This window comes from Microchirus variegatus, assembly GCF_963457635.1.
Source record: "Microchirus variegatus genome assembly, chromosome: 15".
NCBI lineage: Eukaryota > Metazoa > Chordata > Actinopteri > Pleuronectiformes > Soleidae > Microchirus > Microchirus variegatus.
Window position 1 is genome coordinate 2579652 of NC_139816.1, and position 27990 is coordinate 2607641.

Consider the following 27990-nt stretch of genomic DNA (forward strand, 5'->3'; position numbering starts at 1 on the left):
TATTAGGGCCACAAAAGTAAAAAAAATCAAAGTCAGAATTCTGTGATAAAGTCTGAATTCTGAGGGAAAAAAAAGTCTGAAAGTCTGAATTGTGCAATTTCCAACCATTTTTAAAAGTACATGAAGGCAGCAAAGAGGCAGTGACATATTTGAAGGGGGCGTGTCCTTTCGTACAGTTGACAACAACATCACTTTTACAAACTTGGTCCGTTGTCATAGAAACCATACAATAACACAGTATCAATATTTTTGAATCATGAATTCAAACATAATGAAGAATAATTAGATACTTTAGCATGTTTTTACAGCACAAACATGATGGTTAAATGTATGTACAGTGAATTAATGTTTAATAAAGACAGTCACGGGTCAAATAATACCACACACACACAAAAACGATGACGTTAAAAGCAACTTTATTTGCGGACAAACTAAAGGTCTTTGGCTACATCGATCTGCTCAAAATGTTTCACAACTTTAATTAAAACTCAGCTGCCTCGTAAAGACACTCAGATATCACAGACTGTCCTGGTGTTAGTTCACGTTTTCTCCTCCTAAAACATCTCACTCTATGATTTTATATATTAAACTCTCTACTTTGTTAGTTGTAAAATACAAAAAAAAAAACCCGATAAAATAACATAACAAGATGAGGTGAACTTGGATTTGTCAAGTTTATAGTTGGACTGGATAAAAGGCAACATAATGCAAATGAATAGATATTTGCTTTCCATATAAGCAGTCAATAAAATATATAATTTATTCTGTGAGAAAAGCTGCGGTGACAAAATACAGGATAATCCACGATATCGCATTTCTTTCACATTTCTTCGTTCTTTAAAAAAAAACAAAAAACTTCAAGCCACGTTTGGAGGGATTTGCATTCGATTTTTTTAAAACAGTAAAAGTGAAAAGTAGAACGGTCACAGAAGTCGCGGAGGGTCAAAGGTCACGGCCCAGGGAAGAAGAATTATACATACATACGTGTATATATATACACATGCATACATGTATGTGTATATATATATATGTATTTTTTTTTTTTTTTAAACAACAGTAACACACTGGTATGGTGGTGATAATAATAATAATAATACTAATAATAATAATAAACACTGTGGTGGTTTTGTTCTGAAGTCACATGGTGTCTTTGTAACCCTTGTTTACAAAATGGACATCATCGTTCTGTTGAACGATTAAAGCTGCAGTGTGTAACTTTTGGTGTTTGTTTTTTTTTTTCCATGATACACTTCTAGCACGGCTCGGCTCTACTTGAATATATATATACGTACATACGTACATATACGTATATATATATATATATATATATATATATATGTTAATGTGTAAAAACGATGACATTAATTCACATTACAGCGTAGGATTTAGCGCTGAAGACGGGCTAGTATCAGGGAGCCGAGCCGAGTCGGACTTCCTATCGTTAGTGCACAAACAAACGTGCAGACAGTGATTATCCTGACAAACACACGGTTAAATCAGTGCCGTGACTACAGTGTCGGTGAAAGGCCAAAGGTTAAAAAAACGGGCTAAGAAACGGGCTGTGGTTAACGGACCCCGTGATCGCACACTGAGATTAGTAATAACAAGACGTTAAAAAAGAGCCACTCTGTTGCGTTCCGCGGTGACGTCGGGCGTCACCTCCGCCCCCTCCCGCTCCCGTCGCGACGAAATATCGAGCACGCTCTGCCGTCGCCCGACTCCGCCCGCCTCAGTGGCAGATCGCCAGCAGGAGGCGCTTGAAGTCGCCGCTGCACTCGTCCCTCAGGGCGTCTTTCAGAGACACGTCGTACTTGTCCAGATACATGTCTTTGATGGTCTCCAAATCATACTGTCAAGAAACACAGAAACATGAGAAGACTGGAAACACCTTTCTTTATATATATATATATATATATACATATATATATATATATATACATGTATACTGTATATACATATATGTGTATGCTTGTATGTATGTATGTATGTATATATTTATATATATACATATGTTTGTATGTATGTATATATGTATGTATATATATGTACGTACACATATACACATACAAATATATACACAAACATATATGTATATATATACATACATACATATATAAATACATACATACAAGCATACATATACACATATACATACATAGACATACACATATATATATACGTACATATATACACAAACATATATATCTATATATATGCATACATATACGTACGTATATATATATACATACGTACATACATATACATACATATATATACACATACACATATACATACATAAATACATTCATACGTACATATATACATACACATACATACATACATACAAACATATGTATATATATACACATACTTTTGTATGTATGTATACATATGTATGTATGTATATATGTACGTACACATATACACATACATATATACACAAACATATATATATATATACATACATGTATAAATATACATACATACAAGCATACACATACACATATACATATAGACATACACACATATATATACATACATACGTACGCATATATACACAAACATATATATGTATGTATATACATACATACATATATATATATACGAACATACATACACACGTACATAAATACATACATTCATACACATATACATACATACAAACTTATGTATATATATATATACACAAACATACAAGCATACATATATGTATAAACAGTATATATTTACATGTTACATTACCTCAGAGCGACACACGATGATGCGTACGAGAGTGTCCTCGTCAGTCCCCGCCCCTTTCATGGCGTCGTGCAGACGGCGGGCGAAGTAGAGCTGAGGGTTTTTAGCGACTCTCACTGACGCAGAGGAAGGAAATGGTGTTTTCAACAATACACAAAAATATCAACACTTTTCAAACATTTTACTACATTTCTTTGTTTATTATCTATTTTTGTGTTTTATGTACATTTATGGATGTTTTATATCTTAAAAAAAGGAGGTCACGTGCAGGTTTCGAAGGTAAAGGTAAGGGTTAGTATATTCAATTTGTATATTAAAGAAAATATAAAGAAAATAATTAATTAATAATGAAAACATAAATTAAAAATAGGAAACAAAATGAGGAAACAAGGAACAATTCAGAATTAATTAACTATAATGTGAGAAAGTCAAGTCCTCAAAATGATCTGTAACTTGTTATTAATTTATATTTAGCAACAGGAAGTAAGAAAAAATATAAATGTAAATAAAAAGCGCAACTGTGAGGGGATTTAAAACATTTTTTTTTTTTAAACCTGTAAAGTGTATTTTAGAATCTTTTAAAGAGCATTTATGAATAAAAATGTGTTATTCTGTTACTATTATTCCATTATAAAGTATACATATATATATATATACATATACATATACACATTTATATGTATACATGCATACATATCTATATATATATATATATATATACATATATACGCAGGGCCGTTTCTAGCTGTTTGGGGGCCCTATGTGAGATACTATTTGGGGGCCCCTATTTTTTCAAACTCAAGGTAGAGATTCCTTACTTTTTCATGTATTCTGTGATGATGCAGCAGGGTAACAAGGTGGCATAACAAGGTAGCATAACAAGGTGGCATAACAAGGTGGCATAACAAGGTAGCATAACAAGGTAGCATAACATAAAACAGTTTTAACCCACGATTCAAAAACAGTAAAAAAAATAAATAACTAAACTTACTTCTAAATAAATATAATGGATTATAATGGGATTTTTACCTGATTACCCAACAAACACTTACATGCTTTGCAAACATATGCATAATGAATGCATCCAATACATGCAAATAAAGACTTTTAATTCTCAAAAATATAATAAAATATGAGTCTGAACTTGCAGCTTGGGGGCCCCCTGGTGGCTGCGGGGCCCTATGCAGCGGCATAGTCCGCATATAGCAAGAAACGGCTCTGCATATACATATATATACATATATTTATTTCACACTAACCCAGAGCTTTGTAGCACTTCTTCAGTGTCCCGGACGTCTCGTTGCTAATGGTGTCCAGGATCTCAGTTCCAGAGATCTGCAGCACAATGGAGACAAAAACAGGAAGAAAAGTTGCTTTGGTTTTTGGCTAAAGTAACGACGAATGTTTTAAAATAAAAAAGAGCTCTGTGCAGTTCTCATCACACATCCGTGCGTCAAACCCACCTGCTCGTACATCTTGAACATGGCCTGCAGGTGCAGGTAGTTTCTGGACGCCAGGACGTAGCTGAAGGTGGACTCGTCTGTCCCGAAACGACCTTCGCCGGCCTGGAACGACAAAAACAAAGGTCATGATGTGCGAACCCCGACGCTCGCTTGGAGACGTCTCTGAGAGAAACGGCGTTACCTCAAACAGAGAAGTGGCGTCCTGTTCGGCCTGCTCCTCGTCCACCTCGTAGCTCTCGTCTCTGTCGCCCTGAACGTTTGTGGATTAGGGTTATTTTAGATGTTTAGAAAGGAACCGTGTGCGAGCAGAGGCGCAGCTTGTGAACAGGCAAGGCAGGCAACTGCTTGGGGCCCCCCGTGCCGATAGGGGGGGGGCCCCCCCCCGACACTCGGAGCCTGAGGGCTGTTTTTACTGAAATGTGCAGTGAGCAGCCGCCTCACAGCCCCCCTTAAACATCTGACATCTCAGTATGAAAACCCCCCTAAAGGGGCCCCACCTCCCTAAAGGGGCCCCACCTCCCTAAAGGGGCCCCACCTCACTTTAACCTGTGTGAAGTTATCGTTCTGCAAGTCGTAAACGAAGCTGAAGGAAAATGACGAGGAGTTTTCTGACGCAGATAATGACATAATGATAACATTAACAGTAAATGACGGCTGTTACTGAACAGTTACTTTGTCTGACTAACGGGGACGCTAGCCGACGCTAACGCTAACTAGTAGAAGCAGTGCTTCAAAGGTGCTGATGAGGAATTGCCTGCTGTGGGTTTAGTAAGAAAACTATGTAACTTCTATACTTTATATTAATGTTAAGTTATTTTCGGTGTAATGTATATATATTTTTTAATAAGTTGATATGTTTTTTTCCCAGTTATTTCCAGTATTTTATTGTTCTATATATTTATATTGTTTTATAACGTGTTTTTTTTTACTAAGTTTTTTAAATGCTACTTACAGTATGTTAATGTTCTTAACGTTTATATTCTCACATTTTTTATTTTCAAAATTACAAGGCTTTTCCATGTTATTATTATTATTTTTAACAAAAAGTTAATGAACACTGGTCGGAAAGAAGGGCCCCCTGGGAATTTTTGCTTAGGGCCACTACAGACTCTAGAATCGCCTCTGTGTGTGTGTGTGTGTGTGGTTACAGAGCTTGATTTCACCTCCAGCAGAGCCATGAGCAGGTTCCTGACGTCGCCGCTCGTGTCTCCCTCGATGTCGGCCTCCAGGTCGCGTTCATGCACTGACGGGGAAATAAAACGTACAAGAAAATGTTTTATTTATGACCCGTCCTCTTAGTTTAAGACCATCATTTTTTTCAATTTTCATTCCTAAAACCCACGTCCCGTGAGAGCAGTGAACACATTTGCGTCATCGGAGTCAAAAAAAAATTTCGGCTTCTTAAATACTGACATTAGTACGGTGGCCCTGAGGTGCAAAACACAAACGCAAATCACAAAACACAAACGCAAATCACAAAACACAAAAACATTAACGGAAAAACACAAATCACACAACACAAACACAAAAGCAGAAAACACGAAAACATTAACTCACAACGCAAACACAAAAGCAAAAAACGCAAACAAAAAAGCAGAAAACACTTGCATGTCAAAACGTAAACGCAACTCAAAAAACAACAACGAAACAAGGATCGACAGCTTCCGTTTTGATTTAATGTTGCCTTAGTGTTTGCGTTGTCGATTTGCATTTCCGTTGTGAGTTAATGTTTTTTGACACCTATTTCCGTTGTGTTGTCTCCTTTTTTATTTGTGTTTGCGTTGTGAGTTAATGTTTTCGTGTTTTCTGCATTTGTGTTTGCGTTGTGAGTTAATGTTTTTGTGTTTTATGCATTTGTGTTTGCGTTGTGAGTTAATGTTTTTGTGTTTTCTGCTTTTGTGTTTGTGTTGTGAGTTAATGTTTTCGTGTTTTCTGCATTTGTGTTTGCGTTGTGAGTTAATGTTTTTGTGTTTTATGCATTTGTGTTTGCGTTGTGAGTTAATGTTTTTGTGTTTTCTGCTTTTTTGTTTGCGTTGTGTGATTTGTGTTTGTGTTGTGAGTTAATGTTTTTGTGTTTTCTGCATTTGTGTTTGCGTTGTGAGTTAATGTTTTCGTGTTTTATGCTTTTGTGTTTTGCGTTGTGTGATTTGCGTTTCCGTTTTGAGGTAATGTTTTTGTGTTTTCTGATTCGCGTTTGTGTTTTGTGATTCGCGTTTGTGTTTTGTGATTTGTGTTTGTGTTTTGCACCTCAGGGCCACCGTACCATGGCGACACAAATCGCAAAAAACTACAAAAATTCCATCTTATAAGTTTCACATCCACCCGAATGGGAAAAGGAGCAAAACCAAGCCCACTTTGGAGCGTCGCAGTGTCGCGGTGGATGCGACGTCCCGCTCAACGCTGCTCGCAGCTTCGATTGAATATTAGAAGTCAGATTACCTTGGAAGTAGCATTCCTTGAACATGGCAACGTCCTGTTGAAAAGACAAGAATCTCAAATCAATTCAGCACATTCTGCCGTTTTCCTTCATGTTTCTGTTTAAGATCGTTGATTTTATATATATTTCATTATTTGTGAACTTGCAGCGTTGGTGGACGTGCAGAGGATCTCCACCAGCACGTCCTCGTCTGTCCCCGCCCCCTTCATGGCCTTCCTCAGCTCCTTCACGGCGTAGATGACGGGCGGATCCAACATGGCGAGGATGGCGTTCTCAAAGCTGCCCGACAACTCGCGCTTCAGCACGTCCACGAGCTCCTGTCAACACAGAGAGGGGGACGGGGACAGAGAGAGGGGGACGGGGACAGAGAGAGGGGGACGGGGACAGAGAGAGAGGGGGACAGGGACAGAGAGAGGGGGACAGAGAGAGGGGGACAGGGACAGAGAGAGGGGGACGGGACAGAGAGAGAGGGACAGGGACAGAGAGAGGGGGACAGGGACAGAGAGAGAGGGGGACAGGACAGAGAGAGGGGGACGGGGACAGAGAGAGAGGGGGACAGGACAGAGAGAGGGGGACGGGACAGAGAGAGAGGGGGACAGGGACAGAGAGAGGGGGACGGGGACAGAGAGAGAGGGGGACAGGGACAGAGAGAGGGGGACGGGGACAGAGAGAGGGGGACAGGACAGAGAGAGGGGGACGGGGACAGAGAGGGGGACAGGGACAGAGAGAATGGGACAGGGACAGAGAGGGACAGAGAGAGTGAGAGGGGGACAGGGACACAGAGAGGGGGACAGGGACAGAGAGGGACACAGAGAGAGGGGGACAGGGACAGAGAGAGAGGGGGACAGGGACAGAGGGGGACACAGAGGGGGACAGGGACAGAACATAGGGGGACACAGAGGGGGACGGGGACAGAGAGGGGGGGACAGGACAGAGAGAGAGAGGGGGACAGGGACAGAGAGAGGGGGACAGGACAGAGAGAGGGGGACGGGGACAGAGAGGGGGACAGGGACAGAGAGGGGGACAGGGACAGAGAGGGACAGAGAGAGTGAGAGGGGGACAGGGACAGAGAGAGGGGGACGGGACAGAGAGAGGGGGACGGGGACAGAGAGGGGGACAGGGACAGAGAGGGACAGAGAGAGTGAGAGGGGGACAGGGACACAGAGAGAATGGGACAGGGACAGAGAGGGACACAGAGAGAGGGGGACAGGGACAGAGAGAGAGGGGGACAGGGACAGAGGGGGACACAGAGGGGGACAGGGACAGAGAGAGGGGGACAGGACAGAGAGAATGGGACAGGGACAGAGAGGGACAGAGAGAGTGAGAGGGGGACAGGGACACAGAGAGAATGGGACAGGGACAGAGAGGGACAGGGAGAGTGAGAGGGGGACAGGGACACAGAGAGAATGGGACAGGGACAGAGAGGGACACAGAGAGAGGGGGACAGGGACAGAGAGAGAGGGGGACAGGGGCAGAGGGGGACACAGAGGGGGACAGGGACAGAGAGGGACACAGACAGAGGGGGACAGAGACAGAACAGAGGGGGACACAGAGGGGGACAGGGACAGAGGGGGACACAGGGGGGGAAAGAATAGAGGGGGACACAGAGGGGGGGGACAGGGACAGAGGGGACACAGAGGGCGGCAAAAGAAGACGGAGGAAGACATAAAATGTACATAATATGTTGGTTTAACAAGATAAAAACACTAAAATGAAAGAAATATGAAAGGTAAAGAAGATAGATATAGATAGAGATAGAGATAGTGTGTGTGTGTGTGTGTGTGTGTGTGTGTGTGTGTGTGTGTGTGTGTGTCACTTACATCGTCATACTTGTCAAAATAAGCCTGTTTAATGTCCTGACGCTGAGCTGAGCTGCGATTGGCCAGGACGTCGATGATGGCCTGTTCATCCGTCCCTGAGAGGACGAGGGGGGCGAGGACAAACAGGAGGACAAAGACGAGGACAAACACAATCTTAATCAGTGAACTAAACCAAAACACTCATTTTAAACGTGACTATTTCAAACTCACCGAAGCCTTTGCAGGCTTTACGTATGGTCTTGATGTCTGAGACCACATCAAAGTCCTCGTAAGGAAAGACGGTCGGCTGAGGAAGACATGAGGACACAGAGGAAGACATGAGGACACAGAGGAAGACACAAGGACACAGAGGACGACATGAGGACACAGAGGAAGACATGAGGACACAGAGGAAGACATGAGGACACAGAGGAAGACATGAGGACACAGAGGAGGACACGAGGACACAGAGGAAGACATGAGGACACATAGGAAGACATGAGGACACAGAGGAAGACATGAGGACACAGAGGAGGACACGAGGACACAGAGGAAGACACGAGGACACAGAGGAGGACATGAGGACACAGAGGAAGACATGAGGACACAGAGGAAGACATGAGGACACAGAGGAGGACACGAGGACACAGAGGAAGACATGAGGACACATAGGAAGAAGACATGAGGACATAGAGGAAGACATGAGGACACAGAGGACGACATGAGGACACAGAGGAAGACATGAGGACACAGGAGGACACGAGGACACAGAGGAAGACATTAAACACAGAGGAAGACATGAGGACACAGAGGAAGACACGAGGACACAGAGGAAGACACGAGGACACAGAGGAAGACATGAGGACACAGAGGAGGACATGAGGACACAGAGGAGGACATGAGGACACAGAGGAGGACACGAGGACACAGAGGAAGACATGAGGACACAGAGGAGGACATGAGGACACAGAGGAGGACACGAGGACACAGAGGAAGACACGAGGACACAGAGGAGGACACAAGGACACAGAGGAGGACACGAAGACACAGAGGAGGACATGAGGACACAGAGGAGGACATGAGGACACATAGGAGGACACGAGGACACAGAGGAAGACGAGAAAATCAAAGAAACTACTGTTTATTTCTTTAGGGAAACTCAATCCACAGAGATTGAGGCAGGAGCAGCTGAGAGGGGGAAGGGAGACACTGTGACACAACACTGCTGCTGAGGAATTCAGGACAGAAGGTCTTTAAACAAACTCAGTGAATGAATGAATGAATGAATGCAGTAATCAGGGGCCACAGAGGGAGTGAGGAGGGGATTTTAAAGACACAGACTTTTTAAACGTTCAGTGTACGAGTAAATACAGATGGTTTAAACATGACACAGGTCATGTTTAAATCCAAAACATCAAGATTCTTCACACAGAGCTGGAAAAAACGTCTTAAAGGCGCCACACACAGTCCTGCCATAAGTACGGTGGCCCTGAGGTGCATAACACAAACGCAAATCACAAAACACAACGCAAATCGTAAAATACAAACGCAAATACAAAAAAGCAAAAACATTAACTCAAAACGGAAACGCAAATCACACAAACACAAACACGAAAGCATAAAACACGAAAACATGAACTCAGTTTGTGTTTGCGTTGTGAGCTAGTGTTTTTCGTTTTTTTCTGCTTTTGCGTTTCCGTTTTGAGTTAATGTTTTTGTGTTTTTTTGGACATGAGGACATGAGGACACAGAGGAAGACATGAGGACACATAGGAAGACATGAGGATGACACAGAGGAAGACATGAGGACACAGAGGAAGAAGACATGAGGACACAGAGGAAGACATGAGGACGACACAGAGGAAGACATGAGGACACAGAGGAAGAAGACATGAGGACACAGAGGAAGACATGAGGACACAGAGGAAGACATGAGGACACAGAGGACGACACAGAGGAAGACATGAGGACACAGAGGAAGACATGAGGACGACACAGAGGAAGACATGGAGACACAGAGGAAGACATGAGGACACAGAGGAAGACATGAGGACACAGAGGAAGATATGAGGACACATAGGAAGACATGAGGACAACACAGAGGAAGACATGAGGACACAGAGGAAGATATGAGGACACATAGGAAGACATGAGGACAACACAGAGGAAGACATGAGGACACAGAGGAAGATATGAGGACACATAGGAAGACATGAGGACAACACAGAGGAAGACATGGAGACACAGAGGAAGACATGAGGACACAGAGGAAGAAGACATGAGGACACAGAGGAAGACATGAGGACACATAGGAAGAAGACATGAGGACACAGAGGACGACATGAGGACACAGAGGAAGAAGACATGAGGACACAGAGGAAGACATGAGGACGACACAGAGGAAGACATGGAGACACAGAGGAAGACATGAGGACACAGAGGAAGAAGACATGAGGACATAGAGGAAGACATGAGGACACAGAGGAAGACATGAGGACATAGAGGAAGACATGAGGACACAGAGGAAGACATGACGACACAGAGGAAGACATGAGGACACAGAGGAAGAAGACATGAGGACACAGAGGAAGACATGAGGACGACACAGAGGAAGACATGGAGACACAGAGGAAGACATGAGGACACAGAGGAAGAAGACATGAGGACATAGAGGAAGACATGAGGACACAGAGGAAGACATGAGGACATAGAGGAAGACATGAGGACACAGAGGAAGACATGAGGACATAGAGGAAGACATGAGGACACAGAGGAAGACATGAGGACACAGTCGTGTTGTTATTTGGAGGCTTTAACAACACGACAATGTCTAAAAAAAAACGGTGCGTAAAACGTGCGTAAAAGTCCGTTTCCTCCACCATTTTTGTCACAGGTGCACACTTATTATTACGCTCACTCTCATTCCCACACACACACACATACGCACGCACACACAGCAGTGAGCAGTCGTGTAACGGAGCTGTGGTGAATTCCGCAGGGGAGTGGCTCGGCTCGGCTCGGCTCAGCTGCTCTGCGTAACCCCCCCCCCCCCCCCCGCGAACACAGACGCAGTTTTCTGTCGTTTTCGTCGCGTTCTATTCCAATAAAAACATCAAACAGCGTCAGTGTGAAGCCTCAGCACTGACCCTCGCGCTCACATTCACGCAGATCTGCGGCTGTTTTGTAAGAGTTGCGCAGTAACTGACGGCGAACGGAGTCACTGCGGCGTCTGTGACGACGTGAAAAAACCGAATTAAAATCGTAGAAAAACAAACAAAACAAATAAATAAATCGTAAACTATTTCGCATTTGGAGTAAAAAAAAAAAAAAAAAAAAAAAACTCCACAGAAACAAACACCGCCCGCGTCTGAATTCCGACATGTTTTATTTGACCCATTTTTTAAAATTCAGAATGAATTCTTATTTCCGTTAAACGTCTAAATGTGGAAACTCTTTCCTCGTGACTTACTTGGCAGTTTCCCATGGTCGTGGCCGTGCGCGTGCAGCTGCTGCGTGGATCCTGCTCACACACAGATCCAGATCCAGGTCCAGAATCCTCTTCGGTCCCACAGTGACCAGGCTGTGACGTCATCGCCGCTGGTTAACCATTCACGTCCTGAGCCAAAGTCCGTTTCATGGTTTGTTTTGCATTCTAAAATAAAACAAAAACATATATGAATATATTTTTTCCAGATTTACAGCAATATTTGTGAATCACTTTTACTTTTCTTGTGAAAATATTATTTAAATGTTTATTCTGAAAAAAGAAATCTAAATATTAAATATAAATGTTAAATTTAAGTGTTAAATGTTAAATATAAATGTTAAATCTAGATTGCTAAATTTAGAATGCTTTTATTTTGGTACATCCGGTTACCAGCAGTGTGAATTTGCGTATTAGCTGAATGTTTAGTTTCAAACGAAATGTTTTAGATTTAACATTTAGGTTTAAATTTATATTTAACATTGATATTTACATTTAAAATGTAACATTAATATTTAGATTTAGATTTTTTAAATTCAGATTAAACACTGAAATTATATATTTTCACAAGATAAGTAAATATCACAAATTTCACAATTTAAAAAAAAATCACGTTTTTCAATCAGCCCAATACACATGAATGGCAAAAGTGACGTCAGGATTTTTAGATATCTTAAAGGTACAATATGTAGTATTTATGGGTTTATATAACCCAAAATCCACTTTTTTATACATATTATGTGCTCCTGCATTGTCTAGTCGCTGTATAATAGTTTTTGTTAGTGTTTCAAAAAGTCATGTAAAATAACACGGTCGCGGGCCGCGGTTGCATAGCCACTGTTAGCAGAGAGACGCCATGTTTCTACGGGAGCCTGTAAGGACAAACGCGAGAGAACAAATCGAGCGTCTCTTTACTTGTAGCAGGAAGTCCCGCCTCCACTCTCTCCGCTTCGTCTGCTCACGAACCTCATCTGCTGACACGGAGAAAGACGACGAGGACGACATTTGACCAGCTGAGGACACCGTAGCGCTCAGGGAAAGGGAGGGGGTGAGCAGAGGAGCAGTTCGTTATAGTACTACTATAGTAGTTGTTTTTTCTTTCTAAAATATATTTTTATTGAATTTTCACACAAATATAAAATTGTAAAATGTTGCCAGGAGCTTATAAAGTGTACAATCGACCCATAGGACAAGAGAAATTATCATAAACATCCATAAAAGCGAGAGAAAATAACAGTACGAGACAAAAGCACACAGTGAGAGAACTTATCTAGACCTAACCCCCAAACATATATACTTACCTACCCAGACACATTCACAAACAAATAAACAGAAAAAGTAAACAAATTGTGCTTAAAGGGGAAATAAGTAGTTTATAGTGCCATCTAGAGGAGAGGCTGAAATTTACAACAAAAAACTGCTCCTCTGCTCACCCCCTCCCTTCCCTGAGCGCTACGGTGTCCTCAGCCGGTCAAATGTCGTCCTCGTCGTCCTTCTCCGTGTCAGCAGATGAGGTTCGTGAGGCGAGGGAGAGGGCGGAGCTACCGCGGCCGTAGCAGACGAAGCGGAGAGAGAGGAGGCGGGACTTCAGCTACAAGTAAAGAGACGCTTGATTTGTTCTCTCGCGTTTGTCCTTACAGGCTCCGGTAGAAACATGGCGTCTCTCTGCTAACAGTGGCTATGCAACCGCGGCCCGCGACCATGTTATTTTACATGACTTTTTGAAACACTACGAAAATGAAACAAAAACTCTTATACAGCGACTAGACAATGCAGGAGCACATAATATGTGTAAAAAAGTGGATTTTGGGTCATATAAACCCATAAATACTACATATTGTACCTTTAAAGTATAATAAAGTAAAACAAGATGGAGAAGTAAATATACACAAATCATGAACCCACAGATGGGCCAAAAGCAAGCATCGGGCACAGTTTTACACTTGGTATTGTTGATAAAATAAATAAAAAAACAACAGAAAAACAAAATGTGAGGTATATCCAACCCCTAGCAAGTTTTCAAAATTATGAAAGTATTCCAGAAAAGGTCACCCACACTTTTTGAAACTTTTCTTTGGACATACTTTAGTAGTTTTGACGAGTACAATCGAAGTTATCGATAGCTTGAGACAACATTTCCACTAGTAAGAATGTTATTGTGGATATATCTAATTACAATTCTGACTAGTGAGAATAACATTTTGACGAGGAGAAAATGCTACACTGTAAAAAAATGTCCGTAGATTTTACAGTTAAAAACTGTCAAACCATGACAGAAAAAGACCGTAAACTTAAAAAGACTATAATTCAGTTTTTGTAACAGTGAAGTACTGTAAATATATGTATTTCCCAAAACAGTCATTTTTGCATATTTTTTCCTGTAAAAATTACATTTATCTACTGTTAGATAATCTTGCACTGTAGTAATTATGGAAATATGCCGTAATATTTTTAAGAGCCAAAACTGTATCTTTTGCAGGGTTTTTTTTTGTGTGTAAAAAATAAATTTTATTACTGTTAAACTTATTAACCATTGTGTTAATTACGCAAAAACCTTTACTTATACAGTACTTTTACGTTAAATATATGGCAAGGCATAGTTATTTATATGGTAGAATATGGAAAAATTCTCCAACCTTTACCGTGATAGAAGAAACAATTTTACCGTATTATGGTAAAATTCTGGCAACCATAGCTGCCAGTTTTTTAAAAATAAGTGGGGTTTTTTTAACGAATAAAGTGGTATTTTATGTTAATACAGGCTGTTTATTTCACATGACACATTATTTCATGGAGAAATGCTTTACTTATACAATATTTTCACGTTAAATATGTGGGAAAAAAACACAAAAAAGTTATTTATATGGTAGAATATTGAAAAACATCAACAACCTTTAACGTAACATCAGCAGTAGTTTTATCCTTTTACCGTAATGTAAGAAAAGGTTCTACCGTATTTATTACGGTAGAATTCTGGCAACCACAGCTGCCAGTTTTTTACTGTAAAAACAACAGTTTTTTTTTACAGTGTATTATGGCTGTCTAACGTAGTTACACACAGGAGTGTGGTTCGATGACATAGTTCCACAGTTTCATTCAGTTTCTGCTGTTACCCTGTGGATGTGTGAGTCATCGGCCTTCACGCTGTAATTATACGTCGAGATGATGATTAAACCTGGAAGATCGACAACGTGGACACTGTGAAGACGACCACACGGGGGCGCTGTTTGCACGCGAGCAAAACTACACTCACACAGCACGACACGTGTGCATTATGAAACATAAACAACAACACACACGTATTCTTAATAATACTATTTATGATGCAAAAATGAATGTATTCATATACAAAAACAGACATTTATTTTAAATTACATAAATAATAGTGTGGACAACTGGAATGTTGTATATGGTAAATGTAATAATAAGATAATTATGACCAAATGTCTTATTATTACTGTTAAACTCGGTCGTGGCCACTGTGCGAAATACAGGGGGGGTCTGGAGGGGTTAGACCCCCCTGATTAACACTCCAGACCCCCTGAAAGCCCCAAAGGCAAAATTTGAGGGGGGTCTAAACTAGGGCTGGACGAGTCATTTAATTTTGTTCATGATTTTGATTTTGGCTTCTCACGATCATAAAAACATTATAATCGAAGAAACGAGATCTCGAGTTTCCAAACAATGATGTAATTGTTTTTTTCTTAAAAAAATAAAATAAATAATAATAATCATATTTTTTTGGAAGGTCGAGATCTCGAGTTTCCAAAAAATTATGGAAAAAAAGATTAAGAAAAAAAAAAAAAAAAAAACTTTTTCATATTTTTTTGGAAACTCGAGATCTCGACTTTGAAACTCGAGATTTCGAAAAAAAAAAAAAAATTCGTCATTTTTTTTTTTTTCCTCATGTCACTTCGGGGGCTCCGTAATTTTCTGGCTGTTCTTTTAAATGATATTTAAAGTTGAGTTTTGGTGCTTCAATAAATACTCAAGTTTTGAAATCGATGAATAATCGTGTCTATTAATCATGATTTCAATATCAGTCAAAAACCATTGTGACTGATATTTTTTGCCATAATGGTTCAGTCAGAGTTTAAACATGTTACAGTGTCATTGAAAAACATGTTTTTTCCCCTAATTTCAGTTTTTATAACCAGACAAAATGAAAATAATTTTATTTGTAATTGTGTATTTTTAATGTTTTAATTAATTGCTTTCCAAACGACTTTGACATCACAAAAGTGACTCCTTTTAATCACGTTTCAAACATTTTAAAGTCATTAAACGTCACTATTTTGTCTCCTGTTTGTGTGAACTGATGCTTTTTGTTACTTTGTTATTGTGAAGAGGCAATGTCACCATCTAGTGGTCAAATCAACCACCTACAGCTTTTAGTGACGCTGCCATAAACTGTAATATAAAGCATGTTAAAACAATGAATGGATAATAATGCACATACTAAATAATAATAGCGCTTCTTTGATGTTAGTGCTGTGTTTTATTATATAGAGCAGTGTTTCCCAACCCTGGTCCTCAGGGAACTCTGCCCTGCCATGTTTTACATGTTGCCCTGTTTTTTATATTAATCAACATTTGTTTAAAAAAATTTAATGTTTTAACTTTTGTAAAAAAAAAATGATGTAATGTTTCAACTGTTGATTTAAAAAAAAAAAAAGTTTTTTTTTCCAAAAAAATCAATGTTTCAACTTTTGCCAAAAAAAAAATAAAAATGTAATGTTTCAACTTTTGTTTTTTTTCAAAAATATATATATATATTTCAACTGTTGACAATTTTTTTCCCCAAAAAATTAATGTTTCAACTTTTGTCAAAAAAATCTAAAATTCTGTTTTCACTTTTTACTTGAAAAAAAAAATTATGTTTCAACATTTGTCAAAAATATTTTGTTTTAACTTTTGTAAAAAAAAAAAAAAAATGTAATGTTTCAACTTTTGATTTTTTTCCCAAAAAAAATTGTTTCAACTTTCGACGTGTCCTTACATGTGTCCACGTGTCCACGTGTCCTTTCATGTGTCCTTACGTGTCCACATGTGTCCTTACATGTGTCCCCACGTGTCCATGTGTCCTTACATGTGTGTCCACGTGTCCACGTGTCCACATGTGTCCTTACGTGTCCACATGTGTCCTTACATGTGTCCCCACGTGTCCATGTGTCCTTACATGTGTGTCCACGTGTCCACATGTGTCCTTACATGTGCGTCCACATGTGTCCTTACAGGTGTGCCCACGTGTCCTTACATGTGTCCCCACATGTGTCCTAACATGTGTGTCCACATGTGTCCTTACATGTGTCCCCACGTGTCCTTACATGTGTCCCCACGTGTCCTTACATGTGTCCCCACGTGTCCACATGTGTCCTCATGTGTGTCCATGTGTGTCCTTACATGTGTGTCCACGTTTCCTTACCCATGTCCCAACATGTGTCCTTACATGTGTCCCCACGTGTGTCCTTACACGTGTCCCCACGTGTCCTTACATGTGTCCACATGTGTCCTTACGTGTGTCCACATGTGTACTTACATGTGTCCCCACATGTGTCCTTACATGTGTCCTTACATATGTGTCCACCTGTTGTGCCTCTGTAGCCTCCTCACTCACTCACTCACTCACACACAAATAGCCCAGTCTTTATGAGTCATGAGCGAGGCAATCATTGGTCATGAGTCCACCACCACGACACATGAGCTGTCCTTAACATCCTGTCCTCTCCCACTCGTCTCCACCTCCTCCTCACATCTGAAAGACAGATGAGTCAGCAGCAGCAGCAGCAGCAGCAGCAGCAGCAGCAGCAGCAGCAGCAGCAGCAGCAGCAGCAGCAGCGATCAGCTCCCTCTCATGTCCTGACCACTGCACCGCCGTCCGTCTCTGTCCCTCTCCGTCCACATGGCTACGTGGTCCAATCTGAGTTTAAAAAAAATAAAATAAGTCCAGCCGTCTCGCTGGTGGACGTGTGTCTCGTGGGATCCAGAGAGTTTGCAGCCAGTGTTGGATATGTCCGACCAAGAAACGATCATTTATTCAATCTATTTTCTTCCACTTCGTCCGTCTTCTTCCACACTTCTGCACCTTAAGGAACACGTGTGGAGAATATTGTGCTCGAAGATGCCAGAAATGTACATTTTGACTATAGGAGAGATAATTATCTATATATATATATAATCTAAAGAGGATGCACATTTGTACCCCCGCCCCCCAAACCCCAAAAAATAACAAAAATATTCATTAGTAAAGTTATTGACGTTATTTTTTAACATTGCATGTGTATGTTTGCAATTTTACTACATGGATAAAGGTTTTTATTCTTGCAAATGAATGATTGTGGAGACAGTTATTGTTCATCTTGAACATTTCTGTACAATAACAGTTGGTAAAGTATTTGTGTTCAGTTTATTTTTGTAACTTCTGGGAGAAAAAGGCAGCTAGCCTAAGCTTTTATTTATGCAAGTTATTTTTTTTTGTACAGTAAGTAAGTTTTTATTTGTTTTGAATGAATAAATGTTAACTTTTGTCTTAAGTTTGCCTTTGTGTGATCACATTATCTTATACAAACTCTATTGTTTTGATGCCATAATTTGCCTCAACACACTACGCATTGTATACATTTTTTAATTGAGAATCGATTTTGAATGGAATCGTTTTTAGAGGGCACTTCCTGTTTAAAATGGCCGACTTCCTGCTGTGTTGGGTAAACATGTTCGGGGAAGTTCCCTTGTTTCACACGTGAATTTCCGCGCAACTCAATCAATGTACGGCAAAGATAGAGGGCACTTCCTGTTTAAAATGGCCGACTTCCTGTTGGGTAAACGTGTCCGGGGAAGTTCCCTCGTCTCACACGTGAATTTTCGTACAGATCAATCAATGTACGGCAAAGATAGAGGGCACTTCCTGTTTAAAATGGCCCACTTCCTGTTGAGTAAACGTGTCCGGGGAAGTTCCCTTGTTTCACACGTGAATTTCCGTGCAACTCAATCAATGTACGGCAAAGATAGAGGGCACTTCCTGTTTAAAATGGCCGACTTCCTGTTGGGTAAACGTGTCCGGGGAAGTTCCCTTGTCTCACACGTGAATTTTCGTACAGATCAATCAATGCACGATACTTTTTTTTTTTTGCCTCTGAAAACTCAAAAACATACGAGTGTTTGTGACAATAAATAGACAACGTGATGCTCGTAAAGCAGAATTAATCGGATTAATAGAGCGAGGGAATGATTTTTTTCTAACACCTTTGGCGTCGGAAAAATAAAAATCACCTCGGCCAGTAATTATTTTGGAATGGGAAAATAAAGACGCCAAGTTTCTCGTGCCGGGACCCGGAGTCAGCATTCGATACCATCTTCTATCTCCTGCTTCCTGCAGAATCTCCATTGATCCCAGTCCCAAAGACCACAACAAGCCATAAAAGCGTTTCAGGACGGCTGCCAAGACGAGCATATCCTAAAGTGGTCATGATGCACGAGGCTTTTAAAGGGCCGGGGGTTTCAGCAGCTGCGTGTCTACACGGAGGATAAGCAAACAAACCTGAGATGGGATGATTACTCAGCAGAAATGCATCTTGGGAGTGTCTGGTGTCAGCCTCCTGTGGGGATCAGAAGTGTTCCAGCAAAACAGGAGAGTGGAAATCCAGCGAGATCTGAAGGTTCATTTACCTCCGATGTTTGTTAAAGAGTCGTGAGATGATCGTGACGAGTCGTGAGTCAACACTGACGTTTAGCAACTGGAACCAGGCTCATAGTGGACAATAACACTGGTGTCACACACTCATATGTGCCTTATATTTTCTTCTAAATGGGAACATGATTTACAAAACTAACATCATGTGCTACTGAAGATCGGGCAATGTAAAGCAAAGCTATGGTAATGGTACACTTCCTGTTTAAAATGGCCGACTCTCTGGTGTTCAGGGAAGTTCCCTTGTCTCACACATGAATTTCCGTGCAACTCAAACAATGTAAGGCAATGTTAGAGGGCACTTCCTGTTTTAAATGGCCGACTTCCTGTTGGGTAAACGTGTTCAGGGAAGTTCCCTTGTTTCACACGTGAATTTCTGTGCAGCTCAATCAATGTACGGCAAAGATAGAGGGCATTTCCTGTTTAAAATGGCCGACTTCCTGTTGGGTAAACGTGTTCAGGGAAGTTCCCTTGTTTCACACGTGAATTTCCGTGCAGCTCAATCAATGTACGGCAAAGAAAGAGGGCCCTTCCTGTTTAAAATGGCCAACTTCCTGTTGGGTAAACGTGTTCAGGGAAGTTCCCTTGTTTCACACGTGAATTTCCGTGCAGCTCAATCAATGTACGGCAAAGAAAGAGGGCACTTCCTGTTTAAAATGGCCAACTTCCTGTTGGGTAAACCTGTTCAGGGAAGTTCCCTCGTCTCACTCGTGAATTTCCGTGCAGATCAATCAATATACGGCAAAGATAGAGGGCACTTCCTGTTTAAAATGGCCAACTTCCTGTTGGGGCCCTGAGTGACAACTCTTCCAATTTCCACACTTGTAACAACAATTTAAAACACACACACAGAACTGCAGAAATAAACAATAAACATTAACGGACAAGCACTTGACCCAACAGGGAGTCGGCCATTTTAAACAGGAAGTGCCCTCTATCTTTGCCGTACATTGATTGAGCTGCACGAAAATTCACACGTGAGACACGGGAACTTCCCTGAACACGTTTACCCAACAGGAAGTCGGCCATTTGAAACAGGAACTGTCCTCTTCTTCCCACATTTACAACTCGAACGACAATAAAACGAACCTTAAACTTGAACCTTTGTCGGCCGCAGTTTGACGTCATATTGTTTCTCATGTAAAACACACACAGAACTGCAGTGAAACGGCTTTAACACAGTTTTCATACAAATATTTATTGCAGAGGGAGGTATCTTTTATGTACATGCTATCACAATATAACACAATATAAATCTACCAAATATTCCCATATATCGATGCTAATAGCTTGTCATAGAGCAATATTTATAACAAGCACATAATACAGTGGGGGTCGGGGACAGTTCACCACTCACTATACAACTCGTAACAGTCCATAAAAGATCGACAACTTCTCTTTTTTTTGTTCTATCGAGGGCAGTGAAAACATCGGATCCTACTAACGTTTCTCGAATTCATGCAGAAGCCACAAGAGCAAGATTTACGACGTTATACAGCATTGAGTAGTAGTAATAGTAGTAGTAGTAGTAGTAGTAGCAAGAGTAGTAATTGTATTTGCCATCGGGGGGCGGGGGGGGGGGGGGGGACAAGAGAGAGAGACGTCGGTGTTGGAAATGAAAAACAAGAAGAAGAAGAAGAAGAAGAAGACACCATGGTGGACAAAGAGCTACAGGGACACAGTGTCCTCTATGTCAACGTGAGACACACACACACACACACAGCTGAGTGATGCTACAGCTAACTAGCACTTTGGGGTTTGAATGATGTGTGTGTGTGTGATTTATATAACGCTGAGCTATTGCACTGTAAAGTATTTGTCCGTCATCTCGCGGACGGAGCTTTTAAAAAAAAGCCAAATTATATCAAATATTGCTCGTGCGGACGAAAAAAAGTAAAGACGCCAGGAAACGACGCCTCTGTGAGCTCCGTGGGATTATTTTTAAATTAACGAATGAAAATCCTGATTTTCTTAAAAAAAAACACAAAAAAAACACACCACATGTTATTACAATTGTCGGTCACTCGGGGCAGTAAAATCTGAATGTGGCAGTGATTCAGTCAGTTGGGTTTTTTTCTTGTTAATCTCACACAATAACGGGATCCCGCGTCTGTTCCCGTCCGCTAACACGCGCCGCCGCCCGCCGCCGCACACGTGGTTCACAAGTGTTAAAGATTATAGATCCATCAAAAGGCAAACATTCTACGCTTTATATAGATCTATATATCTATATCTATAGTGATCTATAGATATATGTGTAGAGTCCTGCAAAGATCTGACACCGGATAGTTTTTCGCGTGTTCCCTTTGCTACGAGAATCAACAAAAAGTCCAATTCTACGTCGGTCGTTTGTATCGATGAAGGGATAATTATTGACGATTCTTACGCGACACCGCGAAATACTGCAGATGCTGCGTCGTCAATAATCGCAGGAGTAAAGTGGAGCGATCGAGTGAATGAATGAATGAATATTTTCGACATTTTGATACAAAACATGGAACAAATCGAAAACCTTCACAAGGTTTAGTCACATTAGTTAGAACTGATAACCTACGCTGCTATAAGGCTAAGGGTGAATTCCAATTCCTCAATCTTAACCCTCAATCTCAAAAATGTTCTCCCTCTAGTCCAAGTTCTGTCCTGATTCTCAGAAAAATTAAGTTGAGGGGTCAAGTTTAAGGGCTGTATCGCCCTCAATATTGAGATTTTTTTCCGACACCACCCTTGGGAGCAAGGGCTACCCAGAATGCATTGCGTGTTTTCACATAACAAAGATGGCGCCGAAAGCAGCGAAACGAGTGCGATACAAATGAAGTATTTTCTTTGTTAATAGAGATATAAAAATGATCTTAGTTTAGGCCCATATTATGGATTACTGACGTCATTGTTGCCTAACATTTATTTTTATTTTACCATCTTTTGTTAATAGTCGATGGTTTGCTATGGTTTACTTTTCAACTTGACTGACAAACGGATCAGAATAAATAATCCTGACGTAAATGTCTTCTTCTTCTTCTTCTTTTTTGGAGTTGACGGACTGGACGCAGCTTTGGCGTTATTCTGCCCCCTACAGTCTGAAGACGTATCTGCATTTAAGGGGTGTCCCATTTCTAAGTGACAAAATAACCCTCAACACTTGGTTTTGAGGCCAGTTAAGATTAAGGGTCAAGATAGGAATTGGAATTGGCCCTAACTCTAAACTCATTAGCATAATTCATCAGTTTGGGGGCGGGGCATGCACAATGCTACCTGTGTCAAACACGTAATAATTGATGATGATGATGATGATGATGATGATTATAATTATCCTTCAACATTTTTTTAAAAATACAATAAAGGATCATTCTGATTTTAAAAAAAGAAAAAAATTAAAATGAAAGAAAACACTTTTGTATTTTGTCCATTTTTTCCTCGCAGTTTTGACAAAATACAATTTATTTGACGGGTTTTTGTTCAATTTAGTTTAAAAAATGAGAAATTGTTTAGAACAAAGTGATTGTTACTGATTTAAACCGTGGCCTCAACTAAAATGACCAGAAATATTCTTGAAACAGTCGTTTCCGATCAACTGTGAACTGAAAAGGTGGCGTGCCCCCCCCCCACCCCCCCTTTTTTTTTGTAGGACAAAAACACCCCCCAAATACACACACACTTGGTACAAGCCAACCTAAAAACAGGCTCATGCTGGATTCACAAACAGAGCTGGTGCAAATGATTCATTTCCACTCACATTTCCTTCGTCCCTACTTGTTTTTTTTTTTTTTTTTTTTTTTTTTTACACGTCACATGTCCACGTTTGTCTTGTTCAACCTGAAAAAAAACAAACAAAACACATTTAACTGGAGTTTAAATGACAAATTGGTGGACGCCCCCCCCCCCCCCCCCCCGGGGCTGTGCATGCGCTTTATAGAACCGTGACGATGAAGATGAAGCCGTTTTGCTGTGAATCCTCAGATTAACACGACACAACAACTCTAGCAGGGTTAGGCACGTACAGTACGTCTCATCTCAGCAGATTTTTTTTGGAAGCGGTGTGTAAATCTGCGCGCAGAGAAACTACAATTACATCGATATCAACGGAAAAAAACAAACACGCGAGCGAGTGCGGTTTTGGTCAGAGTGTGATTTTCATGCCGTGACGATGGAAACGAGAGGATGAAGTGAAGGACGCTGCCGTCCTCCGCTCTTAATTAATGGTGTTGGCTAAAGTGCTGTAGATTGATTTCCTCGCTGAGTCCTTTCCCGCCCGTGTGCCAACGTTTTTCGGACGCAAGTTAATAAATTAACTTTATCACAACGGCCAAAGACGAAAACACGTCTCCTTTGCAAATGTTCCCCTTTTTTTCTCTTTGGCTTTCACTTCTTTTTCACACTCTCAATCTTCCAAGAATCATCATCATCATCATCATCGACGCGTCGATGGACACGAGAAAGAAATTGAAAAATCGAGTAAAACTTGGAACAGAACACGATGAACGGATGCGGCAGGTTTCAGCACTGCCCACGAAGTGAGAAGACGGAATCAAAAGTTGCATAATTAGTCTACAATTAATCCTCAGGATTTTTCCTGCGATAATCTGGAATGCTCGTCGCGACGTTGCTTTGTTTTTTTTTCATTTTTTTTTTTTCAAAATAGGTAAAACTGGAACAAAACCTCGGAAAAAGAGAAAGGCAACTTGTGGAGTTTTGATCAACTTTTTCGTCCAAGTCACCGCACTAATAGTAAAAGGTAAGATTTTTGACCAAGTGGAAAAAGTATATACGTCGATTTACTATGATTTCAGAGGTCCGTTTAAGGTTCAGCGTCACGCCTTCTTGCTCGGCGTGCCGTCGTCAAAGTCCCAGGGACAAACGTCGGCTTTCTTAGCGGCGCCGGCGATGCCGCCTCTGGGATTCGGATCGCTCCGTTTCCCCGCCGAGGCACTTTTGTCTGTGCCCTTTTTCTCCGCCGTATCCTCAAAATCCCACGGACAGACGTCCGCCTGTTTCCCTTTGGCTGCTCCGACGTTTGCGCTTTTCCTTTTCTCTACCGGCGGCGCGTCCTGATGACCGCCCGCGTCCCACGGACACACGTCGGCCGCTTTCTGTTGGCTCGCGTATTTCTCCGAGGATTTACTCTTGTCCTTGGCTTTAGTCTTGCTCCTCTCGTCGCCGCCGGCGTCTCTCGGCTTCTCTTTATCGAGCGCCCTCGTGGCGTGAGGGGCGCTCTTCTTCTTCGCGGCGTCCTCCTTGGTTTTGGAAACCGGAGAGGGACTCGGCGTCCTCGCGGAGTTCGGAGATACCGAGGAGCCGTCGCAGTCCCGGGGGCAGACGTCGACTTTGGCGCTCGGCGGCTGGAGCGAGCCTCCGGTTTTGGGCGGATCCGACAGAGCGCTTCTCCCCCTCGCGTCCACCGGAGACGTTCCTTTCCGCTGCCTCGTCGCATCTGCTGAGCGCGACGAGTCGGTCGTCTTTTGAGGTTCGTCAAAGTCCCACGGACAAACGTCTGCGCTGTGTTTTTTGGAGCCCTCTGCTGCGGCGTAGGCCTGCTGGGGTTTAGCCACTTGGCTCGTCTGAGTCGATATCTGTTGGTCCGGTCCTTCTGCTTGACTGGCGTTGCTGTCGCCGCCGTCCTCCCACGGGCATACGTCTGCTCGGACGGCGGTTGTCCGCGGGATCTCCTTTGAATTCCTGCCACTGGGATCGCTGGCCTTCTGTTTTTGCTGCTGAGATTTGCTGACCTTGGTGCTTCCTCCGTGAACTGTCGTGGTTTCTTTCGGCGCGATGGACACGTGCTTCTGGACCTTGTTTTCAGACGGCGTTGGGAGATCTTCCACTTCCCAAGGGCAGACTTCAGAGAGGTCATAGAGGTCCTTCCCCGTGATGGGATCGGACGCGACGGTCGGTTCGCTCCCGCTCGTCGGCTGTTTCATGATACTCCCTTTTGCCACGCTCTGTTTGGACTCGACCGACTGACCGATCATCGTCTTAGGCTGACAGTCACTCTCTGGCTCGGCACTGGCCTTTGTGTCTTTGCTCTTTGACTGACTCTTCTTATTGCTGTCCTCTGGATTTTGGGTCTTTCCCGTCAAACCCAAAGTTTTTTCTTTGGCACTGGCGATGACACTGAGTGACTTCTGCAGCATGGAGGCTCTGGGGTGGATCGGTTTCTTGTCTGCCGTGAGGTTGTGGGCACTGGCCGACTTGCAGACCAACGGCACCGACTCTGTGGATTCACTGGGGACACTCATGTTGTCGCTGGATTGCTTCTTGACCAGCTTCTTGCCCATGAGCGTGTCCAGGAGGGAGCCTTCAGCTGCGGTCGCGTCCACCTTGTCGGTCGCGGAACTGTTGGAGTCTTCGCTTTGGTCGCGGACGTGATCGTAGCTACTGTGGGACTTCTTCAGAGAGAAAACCATGTTCTTCAGCGTTTCGTCCTTGGCGGGTTTCGCCGCGTGCTGCGTATCGAACGGGCTCTTTTTCAACGCGCAGATGCTGTTGCGATTGCTCCCGTGCTCCCCGGCCTCCTTGTCTTCGCGGCTGCACTGGCGGTGCACGGATTCGGGAATCTCGGTGATGCGCCTCATGAGCGAGCGGCCCAGGCCTTTCTTGGAGCTCCGTTTCTTCTGGAGGTGAGGGTTGTTCGCCAGCATCTTCTTCCTCTTGTAAATCTCCAACTGGGAGTAGAGTTTCTTCAGCTCCTCCTGTACAATCATGGAGAAAAAAAAAGTGATTACCCTTTTGTTCAAACATCTAGCTGTATTATTTTTTTTACACGATTTAAAAGTATTCAAACACTGTTACGACAAAAGCAGACATTCTACTGCACAGAGAACATGCAGTACAAATCCATGACATGTGACTACGAACAGGTGTTAGTGTGATGCACTATGAAATATCGCATGCGAGCTGAGAAAAAAAGAAAGCAAAGACGGGACAGTCCTGGACGGCGATAAATAAGGAAACGGAGAGTGTTTTAGTGTTAGGTCTGAAACAGCCTCTAAGCTCAGGTCTTGAATTTATTGCGTCTCTGTCGCTGAGCCCATCTGATTTAATGATCACACGGGATTGAGGTGCCCAAATCTTTTGGAAGAGAGACTTCTTCAGCGCTAACAGACAAACAGAAATCTCTGCTCACGTTGGTACGTTTTTCCCAAAGACTGTCACAAGATCTTACGCCGCAGCCATTAACTGAACTGAGATGGCCCGTTTCGTCTGGCGTCTGCAATGAAGAACTGCCATGGCTCAGTATTTTCAACGGGAATCACCAGGGTTATACAGTGGATGGCGGAAAAGATGTGGCGGAAAAAAAAAGTCTTACCCGGATGTCCTCGGGGTCTAAACTGTGTTCACTCCACGCAGAGGTGATGCTGCTGTTCAGGTAGGACCCGGATCGACCCATGTCCAGCTCGTCCTCGTAGGCCTCAGAGGCTATGTCGTCTCTCATGTGGGCGCCGGCGAACAGGAACTGGTGGAGGAGCATGAAAGAAGGGTGACATATGTTATTCCTAATGAGTAAGTTTACATCATCATCATCATCATCAGCAGCAGCGTCTATTAATTTCTCTTTATCAAGTATCCTCACAGAAGGGTTAGGGTTAGGGTTACCTAAGAGCTAACCCACCAGGCTTTACTTGCCCCCCCTCCAGGCTTAGCGTTGCTTGTTTATTTATTTAAAATAGATTTTTTTTAATACACCACAGATTTTTCTATGTTATATTTAGGGATGCACCGATAATTCGGCGGTCGAAACACAGCTACAACACGGTGGAACAGCACCTGTTAAACACTGGAAAGTCTCGATGAAAAGTCTGTCACCAAGTTTTACTCAGATCACCTGCACTTCATCGCGACTGTACTCCATCCTCGTCATAAAGGTCATTATTTTTATGTGGGGATAAAACACGTAGAGAAATGATCCAGTCTGCTTTAGATATGAAATGACCGCTTGGAGAGGCAGAAGCGCAGGAGCGACCCCTGATCGGGGAACATAGGACCCGGGGAACATAGGTACGACCCTGCGCTCGGTAGGTCATTCCACCAGCGTGGAACCACACATGAGCAAAGCCTGGATTGTCTTGTGCAGATGACAATCCTTTAATGAACGGAGTAGTCAAGGGTAACATAACCCCAAATAATGTCCACAGGCTTCGACAACAGAAATACGACACAACGGTGAGAAAAACATGGTAAAATCCAGACCTGAGCTTCTGTCAGATTAAAGAATTGAATATGTTAAACTTAATGGGCAGTGGAAAGGTCATGGAACGCTGCAAACTACAGTTGTTCTGGTCTTGGACATGACCGGTCAACCGTAAAACTGCTAATACTAACAAGGCGACGAGCAGACTGGAGGTGGACACACTTGATTCAATAAATCAATTCCCTGCTTGTGCTTGTAC

General features: G+C 42.3%; 2 protein-coding genes across 2 annotated transcripts in view; both read right to left on the reverse strand.

Moving 5' to 3' along the window:
* Nucleotides 1-399: 399 nt before the first annotated feature.
* anxa13 (annexin A13) lies at nucleotides 400-12004 on the reverse strand. Its single transcript, XM_083901913.1, has 11 exons — nucleotides 11908-12004; nucleotides 8670-8745; nucleotides 8460-8554; nucleotides 6774-6956; nucleotides 6642-6675; nucleotides 5366-5445; nucleotides 4384-4452; nucleotides 4203-4304; nucleotides 3999-4074; nucleotides 2743-2855; nucleotides 400-1849 (listed from the first exon to the last, which is right to left on the reverse strand). Exons 1-11 carry the CDS (start codon nucleotides 11920-11922, stop codon nucleotides 1730-1732), a joined length of 963 nt encoding a protein of 320 aa, XP_083758039.1. The 5' UTR covers nucleotides 11923-12004; the 3' UTR covers nucleotides 400-1729.
* A 12410-nt stretch (nucleotides 12005-24414) lies between these two features.
* Nucleotides 24415-27990, reverse strand: part of gpr158a (G protein-coupled receptor 158a) — a gene marked incomplete at both ends in the record, with an annotated part of 100639 nt that continues 97063 nt past the window's right edge. The window contains 3 exons of the mRNA XM_083901318.1: nucleotides 24415-26292; nucleotides 26727-26810; nucleotides 26910-27056. Coding sequence (XP_083757444.1) covers nucleotides 24415-26292; nucleotides 26727-26810; nucleotides 26910-27056 — 2109 coding nt within the window. The remainder of the gene's footprint in view (nucleotides 26293-26726; nucleotides 26811-26909; nucleotides 27057-27990) is intronic.

Bases quoted from the DNA above. Each gene is read 5' to 3' on its own strand.
- anxa13 (XM_083901913.1), bottom strand. The intron at 6,676-6,773 runs ATAATGAAATAT...TCTTTTCAACAG, and splicing joins CCAACGCTGCAAGTTCACAA to GACGTTGCCATGTTCAAGGA. The intron at 5,446-6,641 runs GTAATCTGACTT...TTTCCCCGTCAG, and splicing joins CAAGGAATGCTACTTCCAAG to TGCATGAACGCGACCTGGAG.